Source organism: Pleurodeles waltl, chromosome 6 (assembly GCF_031143425.1).
Source record: "Pleurodeles waltl isolate 20211129_DDA chromosome 6, aPleWal1.hap1.20221129, whole genome shotgun sequence".
Classification (NCBI taxonomy): Eukaryota; Metazoa; Chordata; class Amphibia; order Caudata; family Salamandridae; genus Pleurodeles; species Pleurodeles waltl.
Genome location: NC_090445.1, coordinates 322,412,580 through 322,438,582, shown reverse-complemented (window position 1 = coordinate 322,438,582; position 26,003 = coordinate 322,412,580). Strand labels below are relative to the sequence as shown.

General features: G+C 46.5%; 1 protein-coding gene across 2 annotated transcripts in view; it reads right to left on the bottom strand.

The window, feature by feature from the left end:
- The window catches only part of LOC138299676 (dehydrogenase/reductase SDR family member 1-like), a 235,436-nt gene that overhangs the window by 132,430 nt on the left and 77,003 nt on the right, over window positions 1-26,003 (bottom strand). For both annotated transcript variants that reach the window (XM_069238149.1, XM_069238150.1), the window contains exon 5: window positions 18,059-18,191. In XM_069238149.1, coding sequence (XP_069094250.1) covers window positions 18,059-18,191 — 133 coding nt within the window. The remainder of the gene's footprint in view (window positions 1-18,058; window positions 18,192-26,003) is intronic.

The window sequence follows — 26,003 nt, the reverse complement described above, 5'->3', positions numbered from 1 at the left end:
GTGAGTGCGGGACACCATTACACATGTGCACTACATATAGGTCAATACCTATATGTAGCTTCACAATGGTAACTCCGAATATGGCCATGTAACATGTCTAAGATCATAGAATTGTCCCCCCATTCCAAATGTGGTATTGGGGAGCCAATTCCATGCATCCTCGGGGCTCCACCATGGACCCCCAGTACTGCCAAACCAGCTCTCTGAGGCTTGCACTGCAGCTACAGCTGCTGCCACCTCACAGACATGGTTCTGACCTCCTGGGGTCTGGAAAGCCCAGTCCCAGGAAGGCAGAACAAAGCAGTTCCTCTGAGACCAGGGTGTTACACCCTCTTCCTTTGGAAATAGGTGTTACAGGCTGGGGAGGGGTAGCCTCCCCTAGCCTCTGGAAATGCTTTGAAGGGCAAAGATGGTGCCCTCCTTGCATAAACCAGTCTACACCGGTTCAGGGACCCCTTCCTCCCTGCTCTGGCGGGAAACTGGACAAAGGAAAGGGGACTGACCCTGTCCATCACCACCCCAGGGGTGGTGCCCGAGCTCCTCCAGTGTGTCCCAGACTTCAGCCATCTTGCTATGTAAGGTGTGGGGGCACTCTGGAGGGCTCTGAGTGGCCAGTGTCAGCAGGTGACGTCAGAGACCCCTCCTGATATGGCCATACCTGATAAGGTAGCCAATCCCCTTCTCAGGGCTATTTAGGGTCTCTCTTGTGGGTTCTCTTCAGATTCTGCTTGCAAGTTTCTTTCAGGAATTCTCTGCAACAACTTCAGCATCCTCTGACCTCGGATCAACCGCAGCCTGCTCCAAGAAACGCTGTAACTGCAACAAAGTGTCTACAAGAGACACTTTTCTTCAGCAACCTCAGCTCCAAGTCAGCAACTGCAACAGTTCCACATTGTGCATGCTCTGGGAACCCCCTGTCTTCATCCTGCACCAGAAGGACCGAAGCAATCTCCCGTGGAGTGACTGAGTCACTCCCCTGCGCCAAGCAGGCCCCTTCCAAGGCGACGACTGGTACCCTGGGACTCCTCTCATGGTGACGAGCGTGCTCTTAAGGACACAGAGGGTGGACAACATCGACATAGACTGTCCTGAGGTCCTGCTGACGCAATTTGGAGGAGGTAAGACTTTGCCTTCCCCGAGAACGACGGTACCCCTGTGTTTGTGTCATCTTTGCCTCCTGAGGCCTCTGTGCACTCTTTGCAAAATTATTTTATTCACAGCCTGGCCCAGGTTCCCAGCACTCCACCCTGCGACGCTCAACTCACTGAGTTGTTCTCTGGCAGCGTGGGACCTTCTTTTGTTGTGCTACATCAACCGCGTTTTGAACCTCCTTTGAACCCAGATCCTGCGGCTTCTGGGGGTGCTGGGTGCATCCTGAGGGCCCTCGAATGTGCTGAGAGCCCCCTCTTCCTCCTCACACAGAGTAGAGGCCCCCAGGTCCCTCCTGGGTCCATCCAGCACCATTTTGATGAAAAACGCACTTTTGCCGTAGCCAAGGCTTGTTGGCGCCTTCCAACACGAAATCTTGTCTGCAACGATCTTCACGCCGTGGGACATCTTTTGCATAATGCAGGAACCCACCGGCATCTCTCCAGGGTGCATTTCTGCAGTCTTCAACTAAGCAGGGACTCTTCTGGGTTGGCAGGGGCTCCTGTCCTTCCTGGAACTTCTTTTGACTTCTGGACTCGATCCCCTTCCTTTGCAGGGCTTCAGGTCCAATAATCCAACAGTTGTTATTTGCAGACTTGGGTGGCTGCTGCAAAATCCCCAAAACGAGATGTAGTGTGTCCTAAGGAAACTCGCAGTACTTTACTGCTGCTTTTCTGGGCTCTGGGGAGGGGTAATTTACTTACCTTTACTGTATTCTTACTCTCCCAGCAATTCTGCACACACTACACTTGTCTAGGGGGGAATTCATGATTCACATTCCACTTTCTTAGTATATGGTTTGTGTTGTTACTAGACCTATTTTCTCCCATTGCATTCTATAGGATTTCCTACTGTTTGCATTGTTCTGACTATTTACTTGTCTAATTTTGGTGTCTAGTGTATACAGTGTGTATAATACTTACCTCCAGAAGGAGTATTGTCTCTAAGATATTTTTGGTACTGTGTCACCCAATAAATACCTTTATTTTTGGTAACACTGAGGATTGTCTTTACTTGTGTAACTATAAGTGGTATTGCAGGAGCTTTGCATGTCTCCTAGTTCAGCCTAAGCTGTTCTGCTATAGCTACCTCTATCAGCCTAAGCTGCTAGAACATTACTACATTCACTTACAAGGGATGACTGGACCTGGTGTTACGGTGTAAGTACCCAAGGTACCCACTACAAACAAGGCTAGCCTCCTACAGCGTTCAATCCGTGACGTACAGGATCGGTGTGTGATGCTTAATATTGGAACACAGTCTATGTAGTACTTTGCTTGATTTGCTTCCTTGCCCCCATTTAGGGCAGCTTTAAAAAGCTTTCCAAAAAGCACCAAGGGAGGCCATTGGTCCCTGGTTCGAGGCAAAATAGAACTCAACTGATTCACTTATGCATTTCATACAGTCTGTGTCTTGTAAGGGCCATGCGCCATGACAACATGGGGCATCGGTGTTGTTGCCTCATGAAGAGGCTTACTGGTGCGTGCTCTGACAGATCCCTAGCAAGTAAGTATGTCTGTGTTATTGTGAGGTTATGAATCTGTAACTTTGATATGAGGAAGCAGTCTAACTGGGAAAAGGAGTGATGTATGTGAGAAAGAAGGTATGTCCCTCTTCTCCCGGGTATTGTAGCCTCTATATGTCCAACAGGCCCATGGCTTCCACGAATGGGGCCATCAAGGAGCACCTGTACCTGCCATGATGTCCCCCACACCATCTGACTTCTGACACCTCCATCATACCGTTCCAGTCACCCCCCCCCACACCAAGTAATCTTGTGACAGCCTTCAGAAATGTTGCTCCCAGTGGTGGAAGAGGTGGAAGCCATATGTGCCCCTAGGATAAGACCAGGTTTTCTTTACTAGGAATGGTACCTGGTTCCTGATGAGTATGGCTGCCCCCTGGCTCCCCTTACAAACTCAGAGGGGGCTACTTGGTTGAATACATATCTGGCAAGGCAGGGAACTGCCTTACTGCCCACCAGATGTGTTTCTTGTAGGAGCAATATGTTGGCCTTCAACCTCTTAACCCTTTTAATGACTGTTTAAGGAAGCTTGCTCTGTATGCGCTATATCAAAATGAGATAGTGTGCATAGAGTCCAGGGGTTCACCAGAGGCTTAACGGAGGCTTAAGTAGATAATACTAATGCTCTCTTTTGTGGTAGTGTAGTCAAGCAGTTAGGCTTATCAGAGAGTAGTGCAAAACATTTGTTCTACACCCAAAAGCAATAGAAGAAGCACACACTCAATGACTTAACCAATGTTTTTTATATCGCAAAAATGCTTAATTTATTTCTAGAACCACAAGATTCAATTTGCCGTTAAGTACTTCAATATATTCGTATTTCACGCACATATCAAAAGTAATTTGTTTGAAATTGATAAGATACACAGTTTTTGAAATATTGGAAATTATCTGTTTTAAAAGTTGACACTGCAATTTTCAGAAACAGTTCCGGGGGGGGGCAGGGGGGGAGAAAAGTTAGTACGATTTACAGGTAAGTACTTGACTTACAGTTCCAGTCTCCGGGGGTTAGGAAGTCCACAGGTTGGGGTTCAAGTTAACCCCAAACACCCACCACCAGCAACACGGGCCGGCCGGGTGCAGAGGTCAAAGTTGAGGCAGATTTAACATGAGCTCCTATGGAGACTGGGGATACTCGGAATCAGGCCTGCCTACAGGTAAGTACCCACGGCTTCAGAAGGCAGTCCTGGGGAGTTTAGAGGAGCACTGGGTGGGCACAAGTAGGCACCAAACACGCAACCTCAGGGGCACTGGGGCAGCCGGGTGCAGAGTGCAAACAAGGCGTCAGATTTCCAGTGCTGGTCTATGAGGGGACCTCGGGGTCACTCAGATGCTGCAGGCGAAGTCTAGGGGGTCGTCTTGGACACACTACAGGCTGGACAGAGAGGAGGGCCACCTAATGAACATAGCTGCACCAGAGGTCGGGTTCTCCAAGGCCTGGGGGCTGCAGGTGCAGTGGTTTTTTAGGCGTCGGAAATCTTCATCCAGAGCTTTCGCAGTTAGGGGTCATTGGGATTCCCTCTGTAGGCGTCATCGTGGACGGGTGGAGAGGTCAACCCAGGGGGGGCACTTGCTTCCAATCGCCTGGGGACTCTCTCTAGCTGGTTGGGCCACCTGGTCACTGGCCAAAAGTGTCAGGTGCAGAGTAGTCAGGACTCACGGATCCGGGGAGGCTCTTGAGTCCCTTGGTTGTTGATTCTTTCACTGCTTTCTTTGTGCAGGTTCTCTGAAGCAGGAGACAGGCTGGTAGGGTTGGGACTAAGTCAGTTTGTGTCATCCTTCTTCTCTGCTGTGTTTCAGCTATGAGGTCGCCAGGAATCTGGTGAGCTGGGTTCAGGGAGGCCCTTAAATCCTGGATTTAAGGGCGTTTCAGGGGTCGGAGGGCAGTAGCCAATGGCTAATGTCCCTGAGGGTGGCTACACCCTTCTTGTGTCCACTCCCTTTGGGCAGGGGGGCACAAACCTAACCTTATTGGTCCCTGTCCTCCAAATCAAGATGGAGGATTCTACAGGGATGGGGTCACCTTAGCTCTGGACACCTTAGGGGTAGTCCTAACTGGGGTGGTCACTACTCTCTGTTTTCCCTAATTTTCCCACCAGACTTGCTGCCAAAAGTGGGGCTTTGTCCGGGGGCGGACAACTCCACTAGCTGGGGTACCCTGGGGCACTGTAACCCGAGGCTTGAGCCTTTGAGGCTCACCACCAGGTGTTACAGTTCCTGCAGGGGAAGTGTGAAGCACCTCCATCCAGGAAAGGCTTTGCATCTGACCAGAGAGCACAAAGGCTCTAACCCCATGTGGTCAGAAACTCGTCTGAAAATGCAGGCTGGCACAGACCGGTCAGTCCTGCACTAGCAGTTTGGCTAACATGCAGGGGGCATCTCTAAGATGCCCTCTGGGTGCATTTCTCAATAAATCCCACACTGGCATCAGTGTGGCTTTATTGTGCTGAGAAGTTTGAGACCAAACTTCCTAGTATTCAGTGAAGCCATTATGGAGCTGTGGAGTTCGCAATGAGAAACTCCCATACTCAATAGCAACAACAATGTCTAAGAATGGACTTAGACACTGTAGGGACATAGTGTTCATGAAGCTATGCCCTCACCTGTGGTATAGTGCACCCTGCCTTAAGGCTGTAAGGTCTGCTAGTGGGGTGACTTACCTATGCCACAGGCAGTGGTTTGTGGGCATGGCATCCTGAGACGGGTGCCATGTCGACTTTGTCTTTTTCTCCCAACCAGCAAGCTGCAAAGGTAGTGTGCACAAGCTTGGTGAGGGGGTCCCTCAGGGTGGCGTAATACATGCTGCAGCCCTTTAGGACCTTCCCTGGCCACAGGGCCCTTGGTACCTTTTACAAGGGACTTAACAGCGTCCCAAAGGTATGCTAGTTATAAAAACAACAGTGCATATTTTAGGAAAGAAAACTGGTGCTGGGGCCTGGTTATGAGGATCCCACCACACTTTCAATCAAAGTTGACATCAATATTAGGCAAAAAGTGGGGGGGGGGAGGTACCCATGCCAACAGTAGCAATTCCCTACAACTGCCCCGTTTTACTTTATACAGCATGTCATTGATTTTCCAGGTGATGATGTGGATTTGGTCTTGTGTACTCCAAGGTGTGTGGTCACCCATCTGGTTCGGGAGTATCATATCCAAGATTCAGAGACTTGTGAGGTGGTGGGGTATAGTCCAATGCTGACTTAACAACAGATAAACTAACTGACCCACCTCCCCATACTTCTGTAACATGAATGAGCTATGTCAGAGTAGACCAGAGCCCAGCACCAACAAGGTCTATGATGACCATAATGACCATACTCGAATCTGGACCCATTCCCTGGACAATGGCTTTTCTGAGAAGAAAGTTAATTGTCCCAGATAACTGAGGTAGTTCTGGGGGTGCATAAAAGTGTTCTGCTCCAAGCCTGCTTTCTGTGGACCCCAACACTGTCTCTCCAATAGTCAATGTTGCCCCACCTTTCCGGTATGATGGAGGAGGAGGAGGAGTATCAAGGGTAGGATAAGATCAGCACCAGCACTTACACTGGCCACAGGTTCCCTTTGGGTGTGTGTATATTGGATAGGGAGGGGGGTGGAGCTGGTGAGAGTGCACTCCCAAGACAATCAATCCATGTACGCTGTATCCTTTAACTGGTCGGTGCTCAAACAGCAGCTAAGGGGTTGACTGCACTCAAGTCCATCGCGTCCACCCATTCATCACGTAGGGTCAGCTACTTGCTGGGCTGCCGCTAGCGGGATATCCAGTTTAAGAGAGATCAGTCTCCACTGCTTAGCCCACTCCCAGTTTGGCCAGGGGGGGCACGGTGACAGCTCCACCTCTGAGGTTTCACCACTTGCCACTCAGCCCCAGTAGAGTGTGGGATCTGATATGCCCTCATCTGTCCACTGGAAATCTTTCTCTGACGATTCAAAGAAGGGCGTTAAGAGACTGGTAGATAACTTTGAGCTTTGCCGGAGAGCGGATCATTTACATTATATTACTGAAATCTTTTAGCCATTTCTTGGCTGCTAGGAAGATTTTCCTCTGCTGCTTGACCATTTTTGTGTAGTCCGGGAAGATCATCATAGAACAGGATTCATACTGTATTGGGCCCTGCATCCGAGCATGTGTAAGAATATCATCTCTTTGTAAATAGTTGAGTATTCGGGCGATGATCGGACAAGACTGGACTCTGGGAGTCTGCTTAGGTATTAGGGCCCTGTGCCCTCTTTCAATGGAAACCCCTGGGGAATAGGGAATCCTGTGGCATAAAGGATTTACGCCATTGGCAAAGGAACTTTTCAGTGGAGGAGGCCTTCCACTCCTTCAGGAACTCCAGGTAATGCAGATTGTTCCTCCATGCCCATCTTCTACTCAAGCGGCAAGTGCCCTCCCCCGGTCTTCCAAGGCTCCTCTCGAGGATCTAGGGCAGTCACAAACAGGCCATCTCCCTTGCCCACGGCAGCTCCCTATTCTGCCATTTTCTGCAGGCCCGGTTGCAGCAGTAGGAGTCTTTGCCACAGCAGACAGGCGAGCCATCCAGGCACCTGACATTAATTCCTGCCCCGGTAGTCCCTCTACTCTCCACAGTCCCCTGCCAAGTCAGAAAAGGGAGGATGCTGTTGGATAGTGCGGGCTGGCAGAGCTGCGTTAAAACACAGCCCCCATCATGAGTAGGCAAGCCACTCCCCATGAATTGGATTTTAATGACTATTAAAATAGTGGTTTAATTTTTTTGTTTAGCTGATCCCTTTTCTGAGCTACAGCATTAGCACTTAATATTGCTTGCCAATGCTTTTCTATTGTCCAAACAGCCTTCTCACAGTGAAAATAGCTAGTGCTAGAGCTAGTGTCACCGTAAGGACATGTTAGCATTATATTTCTACATGCCCTACTTTTAAGTAATGTGCATCCTGCCTTGTAGGCTACAAATCTTAAATAGAGGTGACATATTGATATGTACAACAGAGGTTCATTTTGACAGGTCCAGTTTCAGTTTTACGTTGCTACAGTCAAGCTACAATGGCAAGCCTGAAGCTGTGTTGGCAGTGCCACTGTAGTGGATGGCACACTAGTGGTATTTAACTTCCAGATACTTGGTACACTTTGTACCATATATTAGGGAATTATAGGCAAGTTAAATGTGCCAATTAAGCTAGAGCACTAGTACAGGAGGTAGTGAGTAACGACAGATTTAAACAAATGCAGTTTTATTACCTACATAGGGCATACTTGAGCCCACAGAGACTGCACATGAGTTTATTCCACCTGAGATGCCAAACTGCAATAGATGCCATATGACGCCAGCAGACTTTGTACACATTGCATGGAAATGCAGGGTAATACACCCCTTCTGGGAGGCTGTGCAGGGGGAAGTGGGAAGGGTGACGAAAATAGCGATGAGACTTTCAATGCGACATTGCCTAATAGGATTACTCCAGATTTAAAAAAAACAAGTGGTAAAATGGCATACCGCTTTGCTTAACTGGGCCTGGTCCTAGCAAGATGCAGAACTGGGCCAACCAGTGGTGGAAGGATTTACTGGAATGGGCGGTGGCAGAGGATTGTAGACTCAAAAGGGGCAGAGTGGGCAAAGATGCTGAGAAAGATCTGGAGACTTGGGGTGGAATGGTAGATGGAGTGGAGGGTAGTGGGGGAGGGAGGGAAGTCGAGAGACAGGACAGAACTCACCTGCTGGATTGGAGGGGACTGATACAATGGGAAAAGGGAGTTAGGAAGTCTGAGACGCACATTTGCATTAACAGGTTTGTGGTTTCATACTTCATGAGTGCACTTCTTAGGAGGATCGACTGTGTCAAGTCCCTTGCCCCATCCCCCTCTATGTTATGTCATTGATAACACATATGCTTCAATAACCTTTAGCAGTTACCGTACATGTTTTAAAAATGCAAATAAAGAAATGGTGTGGTCATGGAGGCAATAACTTGCTTGGCCTTCACACATATGCCAATGCACTGCTGAGGGCAAACTAAAAGAGTTTTGTAGTAGTGGCTATGGGGTGGGCTTTGGGGTTCGGGTGGGGGGGGGGGGCTAGAAGATTGGGTAGTGGCTTGCCCTTGGGGTCTGAACACTGCTGGCCACATCCCCCAACCTCAACAGGACTGGGAGGTCGGTTGTTGCGGAGGCAAGGTCTACTGTGGGCACTGCTGTATCCCTCTTCTGAAGCCACAAAAGTGTCAATATTATTAAGGGAAATGCCATACGAATTGTGCAAGGCCAAGAGAGTGCACCATTGCCTTGCTTTCTTTGAAGTGCTCTATTGCCAAATCTGAAGATTTGAGTGCCCTATATGATATGGCTGGGAGGCCTTATTGTGCAGTACACTTGTAAATACCATCTTGGGTCTAGATAGATACGAGTACTTAACCTTAAGCCAAACACTGGGTAGCTGTGGCTGCGAGCAGTAAGGCTTTGCAAAGGAACACTATGTAAAGCATTTAACAGCACCAAAACAACAACATAAGAAAGTGACCCAACACGAAAGAAACAAGACACCAATTTATAGAAATAGATTAGATTTGAATGAATTATTAATGTCCTTAAGCATCAAAATCCATCGGAGGGTTCCGGAGATACAGATTTTAGAAGCAGTAAATAACTTTTGTATAAACCGCAAGCTAGTATTGGCCAGCAAAACGTTTGGAAAGTTTGTAAAAGTAAGTTTGGCAACTCCAGCCTGAATTGGGAGATCAAGCCCGGCAGGACAGCGGTCTAAGGGGCTAGAAAGGATACTTTGGATAGTTATCTGCCCACCAGAGCATTCTTAAAGCGAGATCTAAACTTTACAGGACGGGCATAGACATGATGCTGAGGTATGCAGCCAAAAAGATGCTCCAAGGATGCTCTGGTTGTGGTGCAGGCGACGAGTGCCCTTGTGGTGATTCCTAGGTCCACTAGTGATGTTGGGCGAACTTGGCCACAGGCGTCCCTCCAAGTCCTCTACGTTGTAGTAGCTGGCCAACCGATGTAGAGATTTCGGTCAGTTTGCACCTCGGTTGCAGACAAATCTGTTGGTGGGGACTAATGCTCTTTGGGTATGACAAATCCGGTCCTGGATAGCTCTCCCAGAGTAAGCAGACACAGGCAGGTTTTGGCTATTTTGGATTTATCCTCTAGCGTGTCCGCCGACTGGTAGCAGCAAAACGTCTGCAGTGGATTCCAACTTTGCGACTTGGGAACCTTCAGCTCTTATGTCCCTGGAGCTGTATCCAGGAAATCAGCTGACTGATCCTTGGAGTTACTGCTGTTGCTGGATGTTCGGAATAATTTTTTCCCCGAGTCAGGAGCCATAGGCACAGTCCCAACTTTGCTAGCCCAAAGTGCAGCAGTCCTTCAGAGGAAGCAGCCTCTCTTTGTGCAGGTCCCAGGGCAGCTGAGCAGTCCTTCTTCTGTCATCTCTAGAATCCCAGGGATCTCAGGGTGGCTGGTTGCCATATTTATCTCAGGAAAGTGCACTGAGGGGACCAGGCAGTCACTAGCCAATGGGCTAACGAGTCCCCTCCTACTTAGTGTCAAAGTTGCTGTGATGTGTGGTATCAGGCTATCCCAGAATGATACATTCTTGCACTTTTGAAGATGGCACAACCCTTCCTCCATTGTCCTGAGCTTGGTAGCCCACCCTAGGTTTGGCTAGCTGAGAGCTACATGCCCCTGGTAAAACCAGTTTGGGGGTCAGTTTCCCCTCTCTGGCCCTGCATCCACACTTTCTACAGGGACAAAAGGGATCCTGCTCAGGGGTGTTGGGCTGGGCAGCCTCTGGCGTAGCCCTCCTACGTGGCGTACTGGCAGAGGAGGCGACAGCTCGCTGCTGCAGCACTGCCTTTGTCCATGAGCCTGAAAGTCGTTCACCTGTGTTCCACTAATGACTAGCTGGGAGTCTGTAGATTCCAGAAGTGATTCAGTGGGATCCACAAAAAAGTCAAAAGGGTCCGAACCACAGCTCTATAAGAAATGTAATGACCAACTAGTGGAATAAACTCTGGTTCCACAATTCCTTAACTTGTAATTATCTTTAAAAGTTCTGATCCTGACTAAATCTGCGTCTTGATCTAATAATTTCACCTGCCTAAACCTGTATAGGTGGGTAAACATTTAGAACTGCATTTCAGCACGTAACACTACATTACAGGATGGGGGTATGATAAAGCTTTATTCCATTCTTCAGGTCACTGTTGTTTAAGTTGACATCCGAACATTCAATGTATCCTTCCTTTCAAATTGAAAGGGTTACTATTGAGATATTCTGTGAATTTCGTTAGATCTCACTCTGTTCCTTTCTGTATCATGAAAATATCGTCAACATAATACCCCAATTAAATGATCCATTATATCTAATAGTGGTTGGCCCCACTCTTTATGCAAGTGTCCTCAAACCAGTTCAAATACAGTGCTGCAAAAAATCTAGCGTCACAAGGTACGCTCCTAGTTACATGTGAAATCATTCAACTTGTTAATTAAATCTTCGGTGTCATGAATACATTGGTAAGCTTATCACATGCCTGGAGTGAAAGCCATTTATGTGACACTTTTTCTGTGGGAGATTCAATCCCATAAATGATCAAACATCCATTTGGAAGTGGACCACTCTGTCAATATTAGTGAAGCAAATAGATGCACAGATATCTGGGAGCAGATACAACAAAATTTATTTTTAAAATCACACATTACGGACAACATATATTTGTGCCCACTTCAAAAGAGTACTTCATTTTCCTTTCAGCTTTATTCAGCGTCCACCCTTATCAATACCAGTAAATACCGCATTCTCGCTGGGAGTTGGCAAAGTGTTTTTCACCCTTTTTCATCTGCCTTTCATCCTCCTCCCACTCCACATTAAGCCCAGTAATGCTTTCCAAACACTGCAATCCTAAAATAGTCCTAACAAATGCACAAACTGAGCACTGTCTCTATATGTGAACAGCATTTTGCAACCTATTTCTTGCTGCACTTTCTTGCTTTCTATATCTGCAGGAGTGCTCTTCTTGCCACTGTTCTTTCCAGTCTCTTTTTTTTCTTCTCCAGTTGTTATTATTTTGCCCATACTGGCACAGGCTGTGCACTTCGGTGAAGCAATTTTTGTTCAATGTACAGCGGTTAACAATACTAGTGTCCTTTTGAATGAATGAACTGGAGATAATGTTAATGTTTCTCAGGTCTTTCAGCAAACACACGGTTCTTAAACATACTGATATGCTGTGTAATTTTTGCAGTTCTGAAAAAAATCGTATATTGATGAATGGGATATGGAATCACTGCGTATCAAGACACAAAGATAAATCTATAATGTAAAAACAACATCCGAGAAGCACTGTTGCTTGCAATAGTTTAGCTTTGCAGTATGTAAGTGTAGACATTGGTCTGCTACTTTGAAACCTTTATCCAGAATTTAGAAGAGGTAGGCTTTGAGGCCTTCATCAGTTCCAGACAGAATGAAGGCAAAGGATCCCAATTATAGGTACTGAATGGGTCTTTTACATGTAGCATCCAGTAAGCAGTCGCCTTAAAGTGTTTACAGGTAAAAAGGCCTCTTCCCCTAACTAGAATCACCCTGCCACCACCGTCATTCACTACATGGCCTGCGAAAGAATATGTTGATATGGCAATCAGAATAGGGTATACTTTGGGTGTTCCCCTTCGCATCAGAGTTCGGCTCCGATGTTGACCAAAATACACAATACAGGGAGTACCCCCAGAGAGCTTGTATGATTGTGGAGCTTGTCTTCAACACTGTGACAATGCCCATTAAAACTTCTTTCATTTTATTGTATGCTTGCCTGCAAACTTCTTTATCTCTTCCTATTCCTAAACCAGCCCCAATCCAGTGTTGCTCTGGGGCACAGAGAAATGGCCTTCAACCCAGTATTGCTGATCATTTCTGGGAAAGTGGTGCGATAGAGAATAGCTAAACAGTGAATTTTTGCTAAGAAAGGTATGCTGTGCGATTCATATTAAGAAACCTGATTTATAGGCTTGCTATTTTCTGCTTCAGCTAAATTTTATCATAGGGCTTACAAATAGCGATAGGGTGTTAGGATTCTAGGAATGTTCTAACCATGTTAGTACAGGTCATATTGTATTCGCTGACCATGTCACGCATTGCTGCATTTATTTTTTCATTCTGTGTCCCATGTCATTTATTGTTATTTTTGATGTGTTATCAGTAATGAAAGAGAGGTTGTAGTTCCACTGTGTCCCTCAACTCATTCAGAGGGACTATCCATAACCAGAAAACTACCACCTGCACAGTATTCCATAGTAAGGCTTTCTCAGGGCAGCGGAGCCTAACTGGCTAAGATGTCGGCTGCCTAAATCTGGAGCTCAGGTTCAGCCCACCAAATATCCTGTTGTGGACCTGGCAAACGGGACCCCCACCACCTGGAAGTGGGGTCAGGGGCTCACTGGTGCGCGGGCCTGACGGGCGGTGTAGCCCTGTATGGCCACACCTGGGCCCCTGGGTGTGAGCAGCTGGACCCTGGACGTTAGCACGCGAGACAGGACCCTAGGCCCAAACCCGCCGTGGAGGGCAGCCGAGCGCAGCCGCAAAGCGAAGAGACCTTCCGCGCCTGGGAGGAGTGACTGGAGGAGAGGAAGTGAGGAGTGGTGAAGGCAGGCCAGGCGCAAGGGTGAGGCCCCCCGGTCGGCGCAAGCAGGATGGCCTGGCCTGGTGGTGGGGGCCCAGGGGAGCCCCGCTGGAGCTGCTAAAGAGGGAGGCCCCATGAGACTGCAGCTGTGGGGCAGGACGGCCCAAATGGGAAAGAGGCTGAGTAGAGAGACCGATTCTCCCCAGTGCTGATGACAGAAGCCTGAGGATTGGCCTTTCCCCAGATGCACCCAGACTGGAGTGGCATCGGCTGGGGCCCCAGCAGGAGCTGGATGGTAGATGAGCTGGGCGAGGCCTGGCCGAGGGGTAGGGCACGTGGTTCCCACTGGACCTATACCTGGGGGTCAGTGGGCCGCGCCTCGAAGGTAGCGCATGCAGGCACAGGCAGTTGGCGCTAGCCTATGGGAGCAGTGAGCCTCTGACTCCCGGCGGCAGCTCACCCTCCTGTGTCAGGGCTGTAGCCGAGTGGTGCTCTACGGAAGCCAGTTGGGAGGGCAGCAATGTTATGGCCTGCCTGCTACTGTATGCCTTATCGCTGCTACTGAGAAGGGCACAGGAGCGAAGCACCTTCAGTGGACTTATCAGGCCCATTGGAGTGGGCTGCAGGGGCACCTTAGTTGGACATATCCTGATCTACGACGGTTTGTTATTCACCAAATAGCTGGCCCATGTTTACAATGGGGGCCCCGACCCAAATCTCAGGGAATCGCACTTGGCTGCCTCAAGTCCTGATTGCCTATGGATGGACAGGGAAGCAGACAAGGGCGCTGCGGCCTCCAACATGCAAGACACTCTGAATAGGATCCTGGGGGCAATTGATGATACCAAATTGACCCTGAGCCAAGAGATCAGCAAAGTATCTGCAGAATTGAGCCACCTACGTACAGATTATCACAAGCTGGGTGACAGGGTGAAGGACACAGAGGCGATGCTGGAGGACCTACAGCCTGCTCACCAAGCAATGAGGTCCCAAATTGTTCAACTCACCGAACGGATCCAAAGACTTGAACACTGAGCTGAGGAAGCTAAAGGCCGCAGCAGGCATTACAATGTGGTATCAGTGGGTTCCCGGAGGGAGTGGAGGACCCTCCAGAACAAGTGGGAGGCCGATGTTAATAGGGCCCTTACAGACACGCACTGCAACAAGGTTTTAGCATTCCACCCACAGTATCTCGAAATACATGACTAAAATATATTCAATATAACTATACCCACAGGACTTATCTTACTCCACGCCGGCTTAGGCTTATATATGACGGAGAACAGGTGAGCTGTCCCCCCTGCCCTAGGCCAGACACAGACTTTAGTCATATGACCTGGGGATGCCTGGGACTTTGAGAATTTTGGGACGGAGTCATACAAAAAATTGTGTGCTGCATATACTGCTTGAGAATTCAATAGCGACCTGCTTGCTAGGATTGTTCCCTAGACCGCGCCCCAAAAAAGTTGGCAACATATTTGTGGGCCTGGCCTTAGTGATGGCCAAACATAGGGTGTCATTGGCTTGGAAATAAAACAGGGGACACAGCCTAGCCACATGGGAGATGGATGTGACACGATGGGCCAGAGCAGAGGAGACAGTTTAGTTTGTTTAGTTTATAGATTTGTAGAGCGCATGGCTACCCGGGGGCATCCCAGCGCTAAAGTACACCATGAATGTCGGAAGAGCCAGGGGAAGCAGATTAACTGGGAAAGAGAATGGTTTTCAACTTCCTCCTAAAGAGAAGTTCAGAGGATTCCTGACGGCATTCAAAGGGCAGGGCGTTCCAGAGCCGAGCAGCCCTGATGGAGAACGCATTACCTCCCCATGATCTCTTGACCGAAGGGATGTAAACCTGTCGAGAAGAACGAGATCTAAGAGGTCTAAGGGGCGAGTAAAGAAAGATCCGTTTTCTAATGGAAAAGGGACCCTTATTGTGTAAGGCTCTGTGAACAAGACACAGAGCTTTAAACTGAATGCGCTGCTTAATCGGGAGCCAATGAAGAGCTGCAAGTGCTGGTTTAGCTGAAAGATGCCTTGGGGTATTCATGAGAAGTCTAGCTGCCGCGTTCTGCGTAACCTGCAGCCTCTTTATTACATAATCTGGAGAATTAAGATATAGAGAGTTCCCGTAGTCCTGGAGGGAGAGAACTAGGGCTTGTAAAAGAATTCTTCTGGCAGCGAATGGCAGAAGCCCAAGAATCTTCCTGACACTTCTAATTAAGCCGAAGCAGATCGAGGAGATTCTTTTAGCTTGTGGCTCCATAGTTCAGCGTGGGTCAAGCAGAAAGCCGAGGCTTTTTACTTGTGTTATTGGAGGAGGCAGGCTGTTAGAAGCCTCAGAGTACATAGCCAGAGGGGCAGTAGGGGCGCCATTACCTATAATATTACCTCTGATTTGCTGTCATTGAATTTCAGTTTCAACAGGGTCATCCAGTCCCCAATATCTTTCATGCAGTCGGCCAGGTTGGCAGAGGGGGAGTCCCTACTACTAGAGAGGTTAACCACCAATTGCATGTCATCAGCATAAGTGACCATAGAGAGGTTATAAGGAGCGACAACTGTGGCCAAGGATGACAGATAGATGTTAAACAAGGTGGGGCTTAAAGATGAACCCTGCGGGACTCCACAAGATAGAGACCTGACGTCAGACAAAAAAGAGCGATCCAAAACTTGAAAGGATCTTCCCGTGAGGAAGGAGGAGAGCCAGGCAAGGGACCTCCTAACCCTATCTTGGAAAGTCTATCAAGGAGAAGAGTATGATCGACAGTGTCAAATGCTGCACTAAGATCAAGGAGGAAATAGCAGCATGACCACCTTGATCTAGAAGTTGCCGAGCAGATTCAGTTACAGTAAGGAGTGCCGATTCTGTACTGTCATGGGTTCTGAAACCCATTTGAGAAGGATGTAAATGACAGCCCTGAGGAGGGAGGAGAGTAAGGGGATCAAGCATAGGCCAATAGGCCCTTTGTGGGTGGTAGTGATCAACGATTGCGAAATCTCAGGCTCAGGGGAGGAGTCTGACTCAGGATGGGTCACAGGGAGTGATGATGATGGCACCAGATACAGGTGACTTAGCCAATTCAAATCTCAATCTCTTTCTTTTACAATCTCTCACCATCACCACCTTGCACTTATGCTTTACGTCACCCCTTACTCCAAAGGCGTCCCGGAACTCCCCCATGGCTTCTCCCCTTTCCTGATAATCCCCCGGCTATTTGCATTCATGTTTGTTCACAAATGTCACCTGAGCAAGCCCAAATATTCAAGTATCACCATGGCTGCAACTCTTCCCCTACACATTCATCCGATATCTCCCGGCACTCCTTTCTAACTTTATATAATATTAGATTATCATTGTCCAGTCTCATCCAGCATGAACCACAAACTGTTTCTATCTCTGAGCTCACCAAAACCTAGTACTACTGTAGCGCTTCTGTTGATCTTCAAAATGATTACACAAGTAATATTTCAAACAATTAAAAGCTTGCCTTCTTTCTATCTCTTTCACGGCAAATGTCAGCCGTAGAACAGAAGTGGTCACTATTACAGCGTGTGCCCAGTCCTAGAAACCTCCAAACTATGTGCAGCTGCTTTTGCCTGGCAACTAAGTTAAGGGTCTTTGACAATACTGATTATGTCTTAGACAGTGCATGCATACTGTTTGTCAGCAATCTGGCACAAGAATCTGCTGGGTTGAAGTTTTGCCAGGCACATCATGCAGCCATAACAGAGATCCCTCCTGAGAACTATCTGCTGCACTGTCACTATTTAAAGCTACTTATTCATGACACAGCAAAACAGTGTTGTAAGGTTTTCATTTTTAACATGTAAGAATATTAACAATATAACGCTGCATCAGGAATGGGAGTTAAAAAATTAAGCAAGACACTATTAAAAAAAATAAGGTGTTATATGGACAAGCTGAGCTCTGTATTGTTCACAGTAAGAAACTCAGAAAATCTTGAACAAGATTTAAAACAAGCACTGGAAAGCCACTAGGTCTGGCATTGGCTGAAGTCCTATATTCTTTTGCAAATGCTCTTTCCTTTTGCCTTCCTTTTCTATCCAAGATGGCCATCTCTGAGTGTGCACACGAGGGCTATAGTGAAATGCTTCTTATAAAACTATTTCAAAAAGCATTCCAAGAAGGTTGTCTGTATTTACACATGCATGAGCACAAGTGTTCATTTTTGCATTGGTTTTAAAGGTCCTCTTCCAAAATCGCCACTCCTTGTAGTGCCCATGAGGTACAGCGCCCAGATACCCCGTGGGGTGATAGCATGCTCTATACAAATGCATGACTGATGCGGCACACTGCAAGCAGGAGCAAGGGCCTGTATTAACACCTGGGAAGGTGCTGAGCTGTCACAAAAAAAAAATGTAAAAAGGAGAGGACTATCAAATCTAATGATACATGCAAGCAAAATGTCCAACACAGTATTTAGTAACACATCCAACATTAAAAATTATACCAGATGACGAATGAGCAACATGCACCAAGGGACCCATTTCCACACCGTCTTCTTGTATTTTGTTATCAGTAATGCTCCTATCTGGCTGGCCCCACTCTTTTGTCCCACAACCAAAACCAGGTCTGTAATCTTCAAGCCACTTTTGATTCTGTGAGGTAATTCATCCTGCCATTCAATAGCATTTTCAACCATTTGTTTTTCCTACCTCAGCCTTACCCGCAGGATCACCACTCCCTCATTCGCAACAGGAGACAGAGAAAGAGTGAGTGAGAGAGTGAGTGTGTGTGTTCACCCCAATTACACTTACTGCTGCTTTTCCAATGCCGTAAGGTACGTTAAACAGATATCGAAGTCCGCCAATTGAGGAGATGACCACAATCAGTCCTCTGCGAGCCTCCACCATCATCCGAGCTGCATACACTGAGCACTGGTAGTGGCCCCTAGTGGGAAAGAAAATGAAAAACCTGTCACCAGGTGCCCGGGATGATAAGGTCAGGGAATACAGGAAAGCAATGCCATAGGGCAACAGGATGGAAGCAGAATTGCGCTTCCAGGGAAACAAGAAAAAGGTGGGACATGTAACCACTGTTACCGATGACCTACTGTCTGTTTGTAAGGGCTACTGATCACTTTTCCCTCGGAGCAGTAGCATCTATGCCCTCTTTCCTACACACAGATTAAAAGGTACGTGTAAGGCTGAAGTAGTCTTATTTAAAATCTCCAAAACATACCAATGAAAGATAGATTTATTGAACTTTTACAACAAACCGTAAAGGAAAGCAAAAACATCTGCACTCCAGTCCATGCTGTTGCAAACGAGGGGAAGTGTTTTTTTTTCACAGCAGAGGACACGACATTTTATCGTGCATATTTGTGGTATGCGCTTTCCCAATGTTTTTTGGGAAGGTAACACCTTTAAGATTCTGTTTTGCATCAATATTTGTGCTGACAAGTAGATACAGGAATTTAGATTGTGTCTATAACATGAAATGAATTGGAACAACAGCCACTTCTTGATCGGCTAAGGGCCAGCAAGACTGACAGCAGGAATGGTTGGCTTCTTACCGAAGATCATCTTGTACTTAAAGGGCCTTATTATGGATTTTGCTCCAGAAGCATCTGTTATTTGCATCTCTGTGGCATGTAGGTTCTACAGAAGGAGCCACATACACTTGTGCATCCCTTTCTATGTTATGAAGCATTGACAAAAAGGCAGTCAAGAGGCACACTGATTGTGCACCACATATTAAGTGGTATAGTCAGTGCACACCCTATGAATGCTCCTTGGGAGAGAGACACAGTATACCCACGCCCTCCAAGATTGAGGCATCCATCCGCAGGTGGATGTATTTGAACAATGCACCCACCTGAGGCAGATCCCAGACTTGTTTCACAATACCAGCTCCACTGGTAGTGAAAGATAGAGTTGAGGTTTTTAACTGTGCCTCTGTCTTTCACTGATGCTCTTTAGGTAGAGCGCGCAAGCTCTTTGACCCGTTATTGTGGGCTTTTAACCATGCTCACCTCACGCCCATCACTTTCACTCGCTCGTGGGCTTGCCTTTCAAAAATCACTTATGTCATTGGTAATTGCTTTAAATTTGTCCCCTCTTGAAGTTGTTTTTGTCAGGACTTGCAGATTGCTCCTCCTACATGGATTATTGCACGATTACCAATATACTAGTTCATTTGTATCTCCCCTTCGTGCTGCTTGGCGTCCATGGCGCTCACAGCGCGGACAGGCACAAAAGTGTGAACTTGATCGGCAGTATTAAAGCGCTGGTCACATTGTTCACAGTTACATAATCAGAGTAAGTTCTTGTGACTCTCCCCTTAAAACCCTTGAAATTGGTGGATGCTTTAAGTAAAAACATAAATCATCAAAGCGAAAAAGGTTCTCCCGCACAGCAAGAGAGCCAATACTACAATATTAACTGCACTCAGCAAACTCATCCCATAATGCTTTGCAGGGCATTCTTTATCAAAATATTTTTGCTCATAACTCAGCCTGTGGTGGTCTTAGGACAATGGGACCACCACCAAAACACAACAACGCACTCTGTCTACATCAACTGTGGGTCCCCCAAAATTATAATAACACCTCCCACCATTCAGTGGCTGTTTAACTCTTCTCATGGCTGGAACTTTTTTTTTTTGTAGCTGAGAGTAGGTTGTGTTTTAAGAGCCTTCTTTGTAATATCATTGCTACATTGCCCTCAATAGGTGTAATGTATTATGCCCGTTAGGGGCTAAATATATGGTTGCAATGCATTACTTTCTGCCATTTGTCTTGTGTGGTTATGTCCTCTGGAAGCTAACTATACAGTTACCTGACCATGTTTCTTACAAATGCTATGTTCATTGTGGGGTCCTCGAGGGGCTGTTCTAAGCATTACAGTCATATCAACATATTAAAATATTTGTAGCATGGAAACTTGTCCTGTAATGCTTTGCAGGGTATTACTTTTACCAAACATGTTTGCTCATAACTCAGCCTGCCTAGGTCAATGGGACGACCTTCAAAACACTTACCACAATGTGCTCTTTCTATCCATGTCATCGCTGGGACCCCACCCTATGTTAGTGGGGATTACAAAATAATAACCCCTACCACCATTCATTATCTTTTTAAGCTTTCTCATGGCAGGAACTTTTGTTTTACAGTTGAGGGGGTGTGTTAAAAGGCCCTTGTTTGTAATATCATTATCATAGTTCTGCTAGCCTTAAAATGTGTAATGTACTATGTTCTCCAGGGGCTAAATATATAGATATACTGCATTACTTTCTTCCCAGTCTTTTTTCACATGGTTATGCTCTGTAAGGGCTGACTGCATGGTTACATGACCATGTTTCTTACAAATGCCATTTTTATTGCGGTGCAGTCAATACAGTATAATATTTGCTGCACGAAAACTTGCCTCATAATGCTTTGCAGGGCATTACTTTTACAAACCATTTTTGTTCATAACTCAGCCTGTGGTGGTCCTTGGACAATAGGACTGTAGGAGGCTTGCCTGGCTTATAGTGGGTACCAAGTGTGACTTACACGCTGTGCCAGGTCCAGTTATCTCTCATTAGAAGAATAGAGGTGTTTCTAGAAGCTTAGGCTGATAGAAGGTAGTTAGGGCAAAGCAGCTTAGGCTGAACTAGGAGACACGCAAAGCTCCTACTACACCACTCATTTCATATAGCACAATATCGTAAGAAAACCCAATACTCAGAGTTACTAAAAATAAAGGTACTTTATTTTTATGACAATATGCCACAAGTATCTCAGCGAGTACCCTCAGTTAGAAGGTAAGTAATATACACAAGTCATATGTACACCAACCCAAAACAGGTAAGTAATAGTAAGAAAAGTAATGCAAACAGTGTAGAGTTACAATAGGATGCAATAGGTGAACATAGGTCTAGGGCAAAACAAACCATATACTCTAAAAGTGGAATGCGAATCCCGAATGGACCCCAGACCTATGGGAGCTTGTATAGGGTTGCTGGGACTGTAAGAAAACAGTCAGTGTGTCCAAGATACCCCACCCTAAGACCCTGAAAAGTAGGAGTAAAGTTCCTCTACTACCCCAATAGGACACAATAGTCGTGATAGGGGGATTCTGCCAGAACCACAAACACCAGCAAAGCACTGAAGACGGATTCCTGGACCTGAGGACCTGCAAGGCAAGGGGATCAAGTCCAAGAGTCGCAATAGTGTCCAGGGGGGCAGGAGCCCAGGAATCCCCAGTGAAGGTGCAAGAAGGCTGCTTCCGGATGGAAGAAGCCTAGGATTCTGCAAAAAGGGCTAGGAACTTCTCCTTTGGATGGATGATGTCCCACGGCGTGCTGGAGGTTGCAGAAGTGTTTCCATGCAGAAATACCGCCAACAAGCCTTGCTAGCTGAAAGGGTCACAGAAGAGGTTTTTGGGTGCTTCTGGGGGCCAGGAAGGACCAGGATGTCGTCCCTTGGAGGAGGAGACAGAGGGGGCGCTCAGCAACTCAGAGAGCCCCCACAGAAGCAGGCAGCACCCGCAGAAGTACCGGAGCAGGCACTTAGAAGATTTGTGAACTGGAGATGACTCGGAGTCACAAAGAAGGGTCCCACGACGTCGGAGTCCAACTCAGAGGGTTGAGCACTGCAGGACGGAGTGCTGGGGACACAGGCTAGGCTGTGCACAAAGGAATCCTTGGAGAAGTGCACAGAAGCCATAGCAGCTGCAAATCACGCAGTACACAGGTTTGCAGTCTAGCACCATCTGTGCCCATCAAAGCATTTCCAGAGGCTGGGGGAGGCTACTCCTCCCCAGCCCTTCACACATATTTCCAAAGGGAGAGGGTGTAACACCCTCTCTCAGAGGAAATCCTTTGTTCTGCCTTCCTGGCCGGGGCTGCCCAGACTCCAAGAGGGCAGAATCCTGTCTGAGGGGCTGGCAGCAGCAGCAGCTGCAGTGGAAACCCCGGAAAGGCAGTTTGGCAGCACCCGGGTTCTGTGCTAGAGACCCGGGGGATCATGGAATTGATCTTAGACATGTTACATGGCCATGTTCGGAGTTACCATTGTGACACTATACATAGGTAGTGACCTATGTATAGTGCACGCGTGTAATGGTGTCCTGTGTAAGAATTGTCTGAGCTCCTTATGGGTGGCAAAAGAAATGCTGCACCCCATAGGGATCTCCTGGAACCCCAATACCCTGGGTACCTAAGTACCATATACAAGGGGATCATATGAGTGTACCAGTGTGCCAATGAAAATTGGTAAATCTAGTCACTAGCCTGCAGTGACAAATTTAGAAAGCAAAGAGAGCATAAACACTGAGGTTCTGGTTAGCAGAGCCTCAGTGATACAGTTAGGCACCACACAGGGAACACATATAGGGCACATACTATAAGCACTGGGGTCCTGCCTGGCAGGATCCTAAGGGGCACAAGGGCTAAAACATACATACATACAGTGAAAATGGGGGAAACATGCCAGGCAAGATGGTACTTTCCTACAGGGACCACCTTCAAAACGCTCTGTCTACATCATCTCCGGGTCCCCACACTAGGTTAGTGGGGATCCCAAAATAATAACCCCTCCCACCAGTCACTGTTGTTTAAGTTTTGTTTTAAAGGCCTTGTTTGTAATATCATTGTAGTTTGCCTGCTAGCCCTACAACTGCCCTCTAGGGGCTAAGTATATATTGTTACACTACATTACTTTCTCCTGTTTTGTTTCATGGGGTTATGCCCTCTAGGTGCTAACACTATGGTTACATGGCCATGTTTCTTACAAATTACATTTTTGCAATGGTGTTCTCTAGGAGCTGTTTTCAGCATTACAGTATAATGCCAAAAGATTATTTCTGATAAAGGTTTATATGATAATTGTATGTTTTAATAACCTCTCTTTATTACATGTATGACCATAATTCAGGCCAACGTAATATCCTTATGGTGGGATGGTGAAAGTGGTATTCTATTGGAATTAGCAATGCAAATTTAAATGAGGATGCTAAATGGCAACATTTTTAGCTTTTGCTGCAGATAGAGGAAGAAGGTAGATGTAAGTGCTTTAGTTATATGGAAGGCCACTAGAATTATATGGCAGGAAAAGACGTAATTATGAAGCAGTGTTGACCAATTTACGTGGCAAGAAAAGTCCAGTTATGAATTTACAATGCCAATAGCTCTAACTCAAGCAAACGTGAGACCTACTGAATTGCAAATGCTTGTTTTTTCTTGTAATCAGGTGCAGTGTCCCACTCTCCACCAGATGCAGAATAGGGCCATTTTGGAGTACCACCTTCAAATGGGAACACCTTAATTTCCAGGATAACTACTCAAGGAATTTCTTCTTTAGAGAATGAGTCCCCCAAACTAGACCTAGGCTTTAAGTAACGCTACACAGAACATTCACTTCCACCAACATTAAGCCAGATTTAAAACAGCAAACACAGGGAAATGCTTAATTATATTAGTTGCTACCAAGAATGGATTCAAACCATTGCTGAAGTAAGGCCTAGTGGAGATCCAACCCTCAGTGTAGAACTACCATTTAAAACAAGTATCTAATTAAAATGAGTGGGAGATGTTAAAGTTGAATCCCCAGCGTCACCGACCCGTGCTTTTGAGAGAGCTGGAGAGATCTGTCAATCTATCCGTGAAACGTTGTTTTCCTGAACATTGCTAATGTTTCCCTGTTGAAATAGTTGAACTGCTTTGGGAAGCCAATCTTCTGAAGCCACAACTACTGAAGGATTGTATTTCATTTGTATGTGAATGTTGGCACTAGGTGTAGAGAGGGCATCCAAAGATATCAATCCATCCACATAAGAGGTACTTTTAGTAAACAATTCAATATAATCGTGGCCATCTATATATGACGAATGGCATTTGGCCATTACAATATCAGAGCGAATCAGGGAGTAACATTGATGTGTATGTTTAATTCAGAAGATAGCTTTAATTATCAGTGATCCTACACCTTCATGTGTCCCATTGGAAAGCTTTGGAACTCTGACCATATGGACAACAAATTCCCCCGAATGAAGGTGGTTGGTTAGAAATGTGGGGGTTATGCTCATTTCTGATGAGCCTTCCTACTGGAATGTGCCCAAGTTGTTCCAGTGAATAGTTCTGGGTCCCATTGTGTTTCTCCTCAAGGTGATCGAGGCCTGATATCTAATGAGTGATCAACAAAATCTCTAGTAAGGAAAACATTATAACCCAGTAAGCATCTGTTTGTTTGATTCACATGCTCTGCATACGTCCGCCATCTAGAGTTGGGTACAGTAAGGTTGCAAGCTTTTTTTGTTTGAAAAGTCTTTCAAGTCACAAGGTTTAGTGACTCCTCCTCTTGCTGGTAATGTGCATGGGTATCAACATCATCTTCACATTGTTTTCCCGCAGGTGGTGTAGAAATGGAGTGATGTATAATATAAAGTGAATGAAAACAGCCCATGCATGTTAATATGTTGCAGTGACTACTACAACCACAGGTGGACAAGGAGGTGAGTGGGCGCATGTGAATCTACAGCACTACATGCCATAAACAGATGCTTACTGGGTAAGGAACATTTTCCGTTTGATGGCATGTGTGGCTGTAAATACACTTGTATACACACCAAGAGAGGCGTGAGAGGAAAACGTTTCCTTGTCCGACCTCCCAATTAACTGAACTACTACCACAAAAAGGAAAAAACAAAACGGTAGATGCCCCTCCCCCCCCCAAAAACAAAACAGAAGAAGCTCTACCTACACATCAGGCACAACTAAGTTGTTAAAAATTGCCCTCACCCACTGATCATGGCATGCTTCATCATCAGGCTTTGCTTCCCCATTCCCGCAATAGCTAACATCAGGGATGGAGCAATAGGGAAGGGGAAACAATACAACACAAAACATATAGGATCTCTCATGCAGAAAGTGACACAACTGTTCAAACTATCTCATGGTTATCCGGTCTAATCTTTATTCAGGGATCCCCTGGATAGGATTTAAAAGAAACACATGGTGGTGATATTGGGGCCCAATCACTCATTCACCTAAGTTATTTGCTCTTAAATCAATATGTTTCTGCCCCATCCATTGCCCATAAGGGTCAGTCGGTGCTTATCAGGACGTTAGATCCCCTGCGTCATGCCCCATACCTGTTGTCATATGATCTCAATCAACAGGATAGCTTGGATGTGGAGCTATGCATGACCAAATAGGAGGCGCTGATCCCCTGACAAACGTGTGACTACAGTGAGGCGTTCCCACGGAGCTCCAGTTTAGGAGACTAAGCAATGAAAATTCGATGATCCGAAGTGTGTGTACTAAAACGGAATGGTTAGTTATCCTGTTGATTGATTGGAAAGGCGTAGGCAAATATCCCTAACTAGTTCATCCATAGAGCATTGCCCTTGGGCTGGGGTGTGGGAACCTAGATGCGAAGTTTGGGTATTTTAGTGTTTTCTTCAGTTGCGAAGAGGTCTATGTCTGGAAATCCCCACTTATGAGAAGGACTCCGGGTTGGAGTTTTCACTCATGGACTTGCATCATCCTGCTGAGGAGGTCGGCAAAATTATTGTGTGTTCCCAGGAGGTGTTCCGCTAACAGGTATATATTGTGGTGAATTGCTCAATACCAAATTGTCTGTGCAAGGCGAGACAGCTATAGAGAATGTGTCCCCTGCGTTTTTGCACATAGTACATGGTTGTCATGTTGTCTGTGCATATGAGAACTACCTTGTTGCTAGATGAATCACAAAGGCTTTGAGTGCTAAGTGAACGGCTA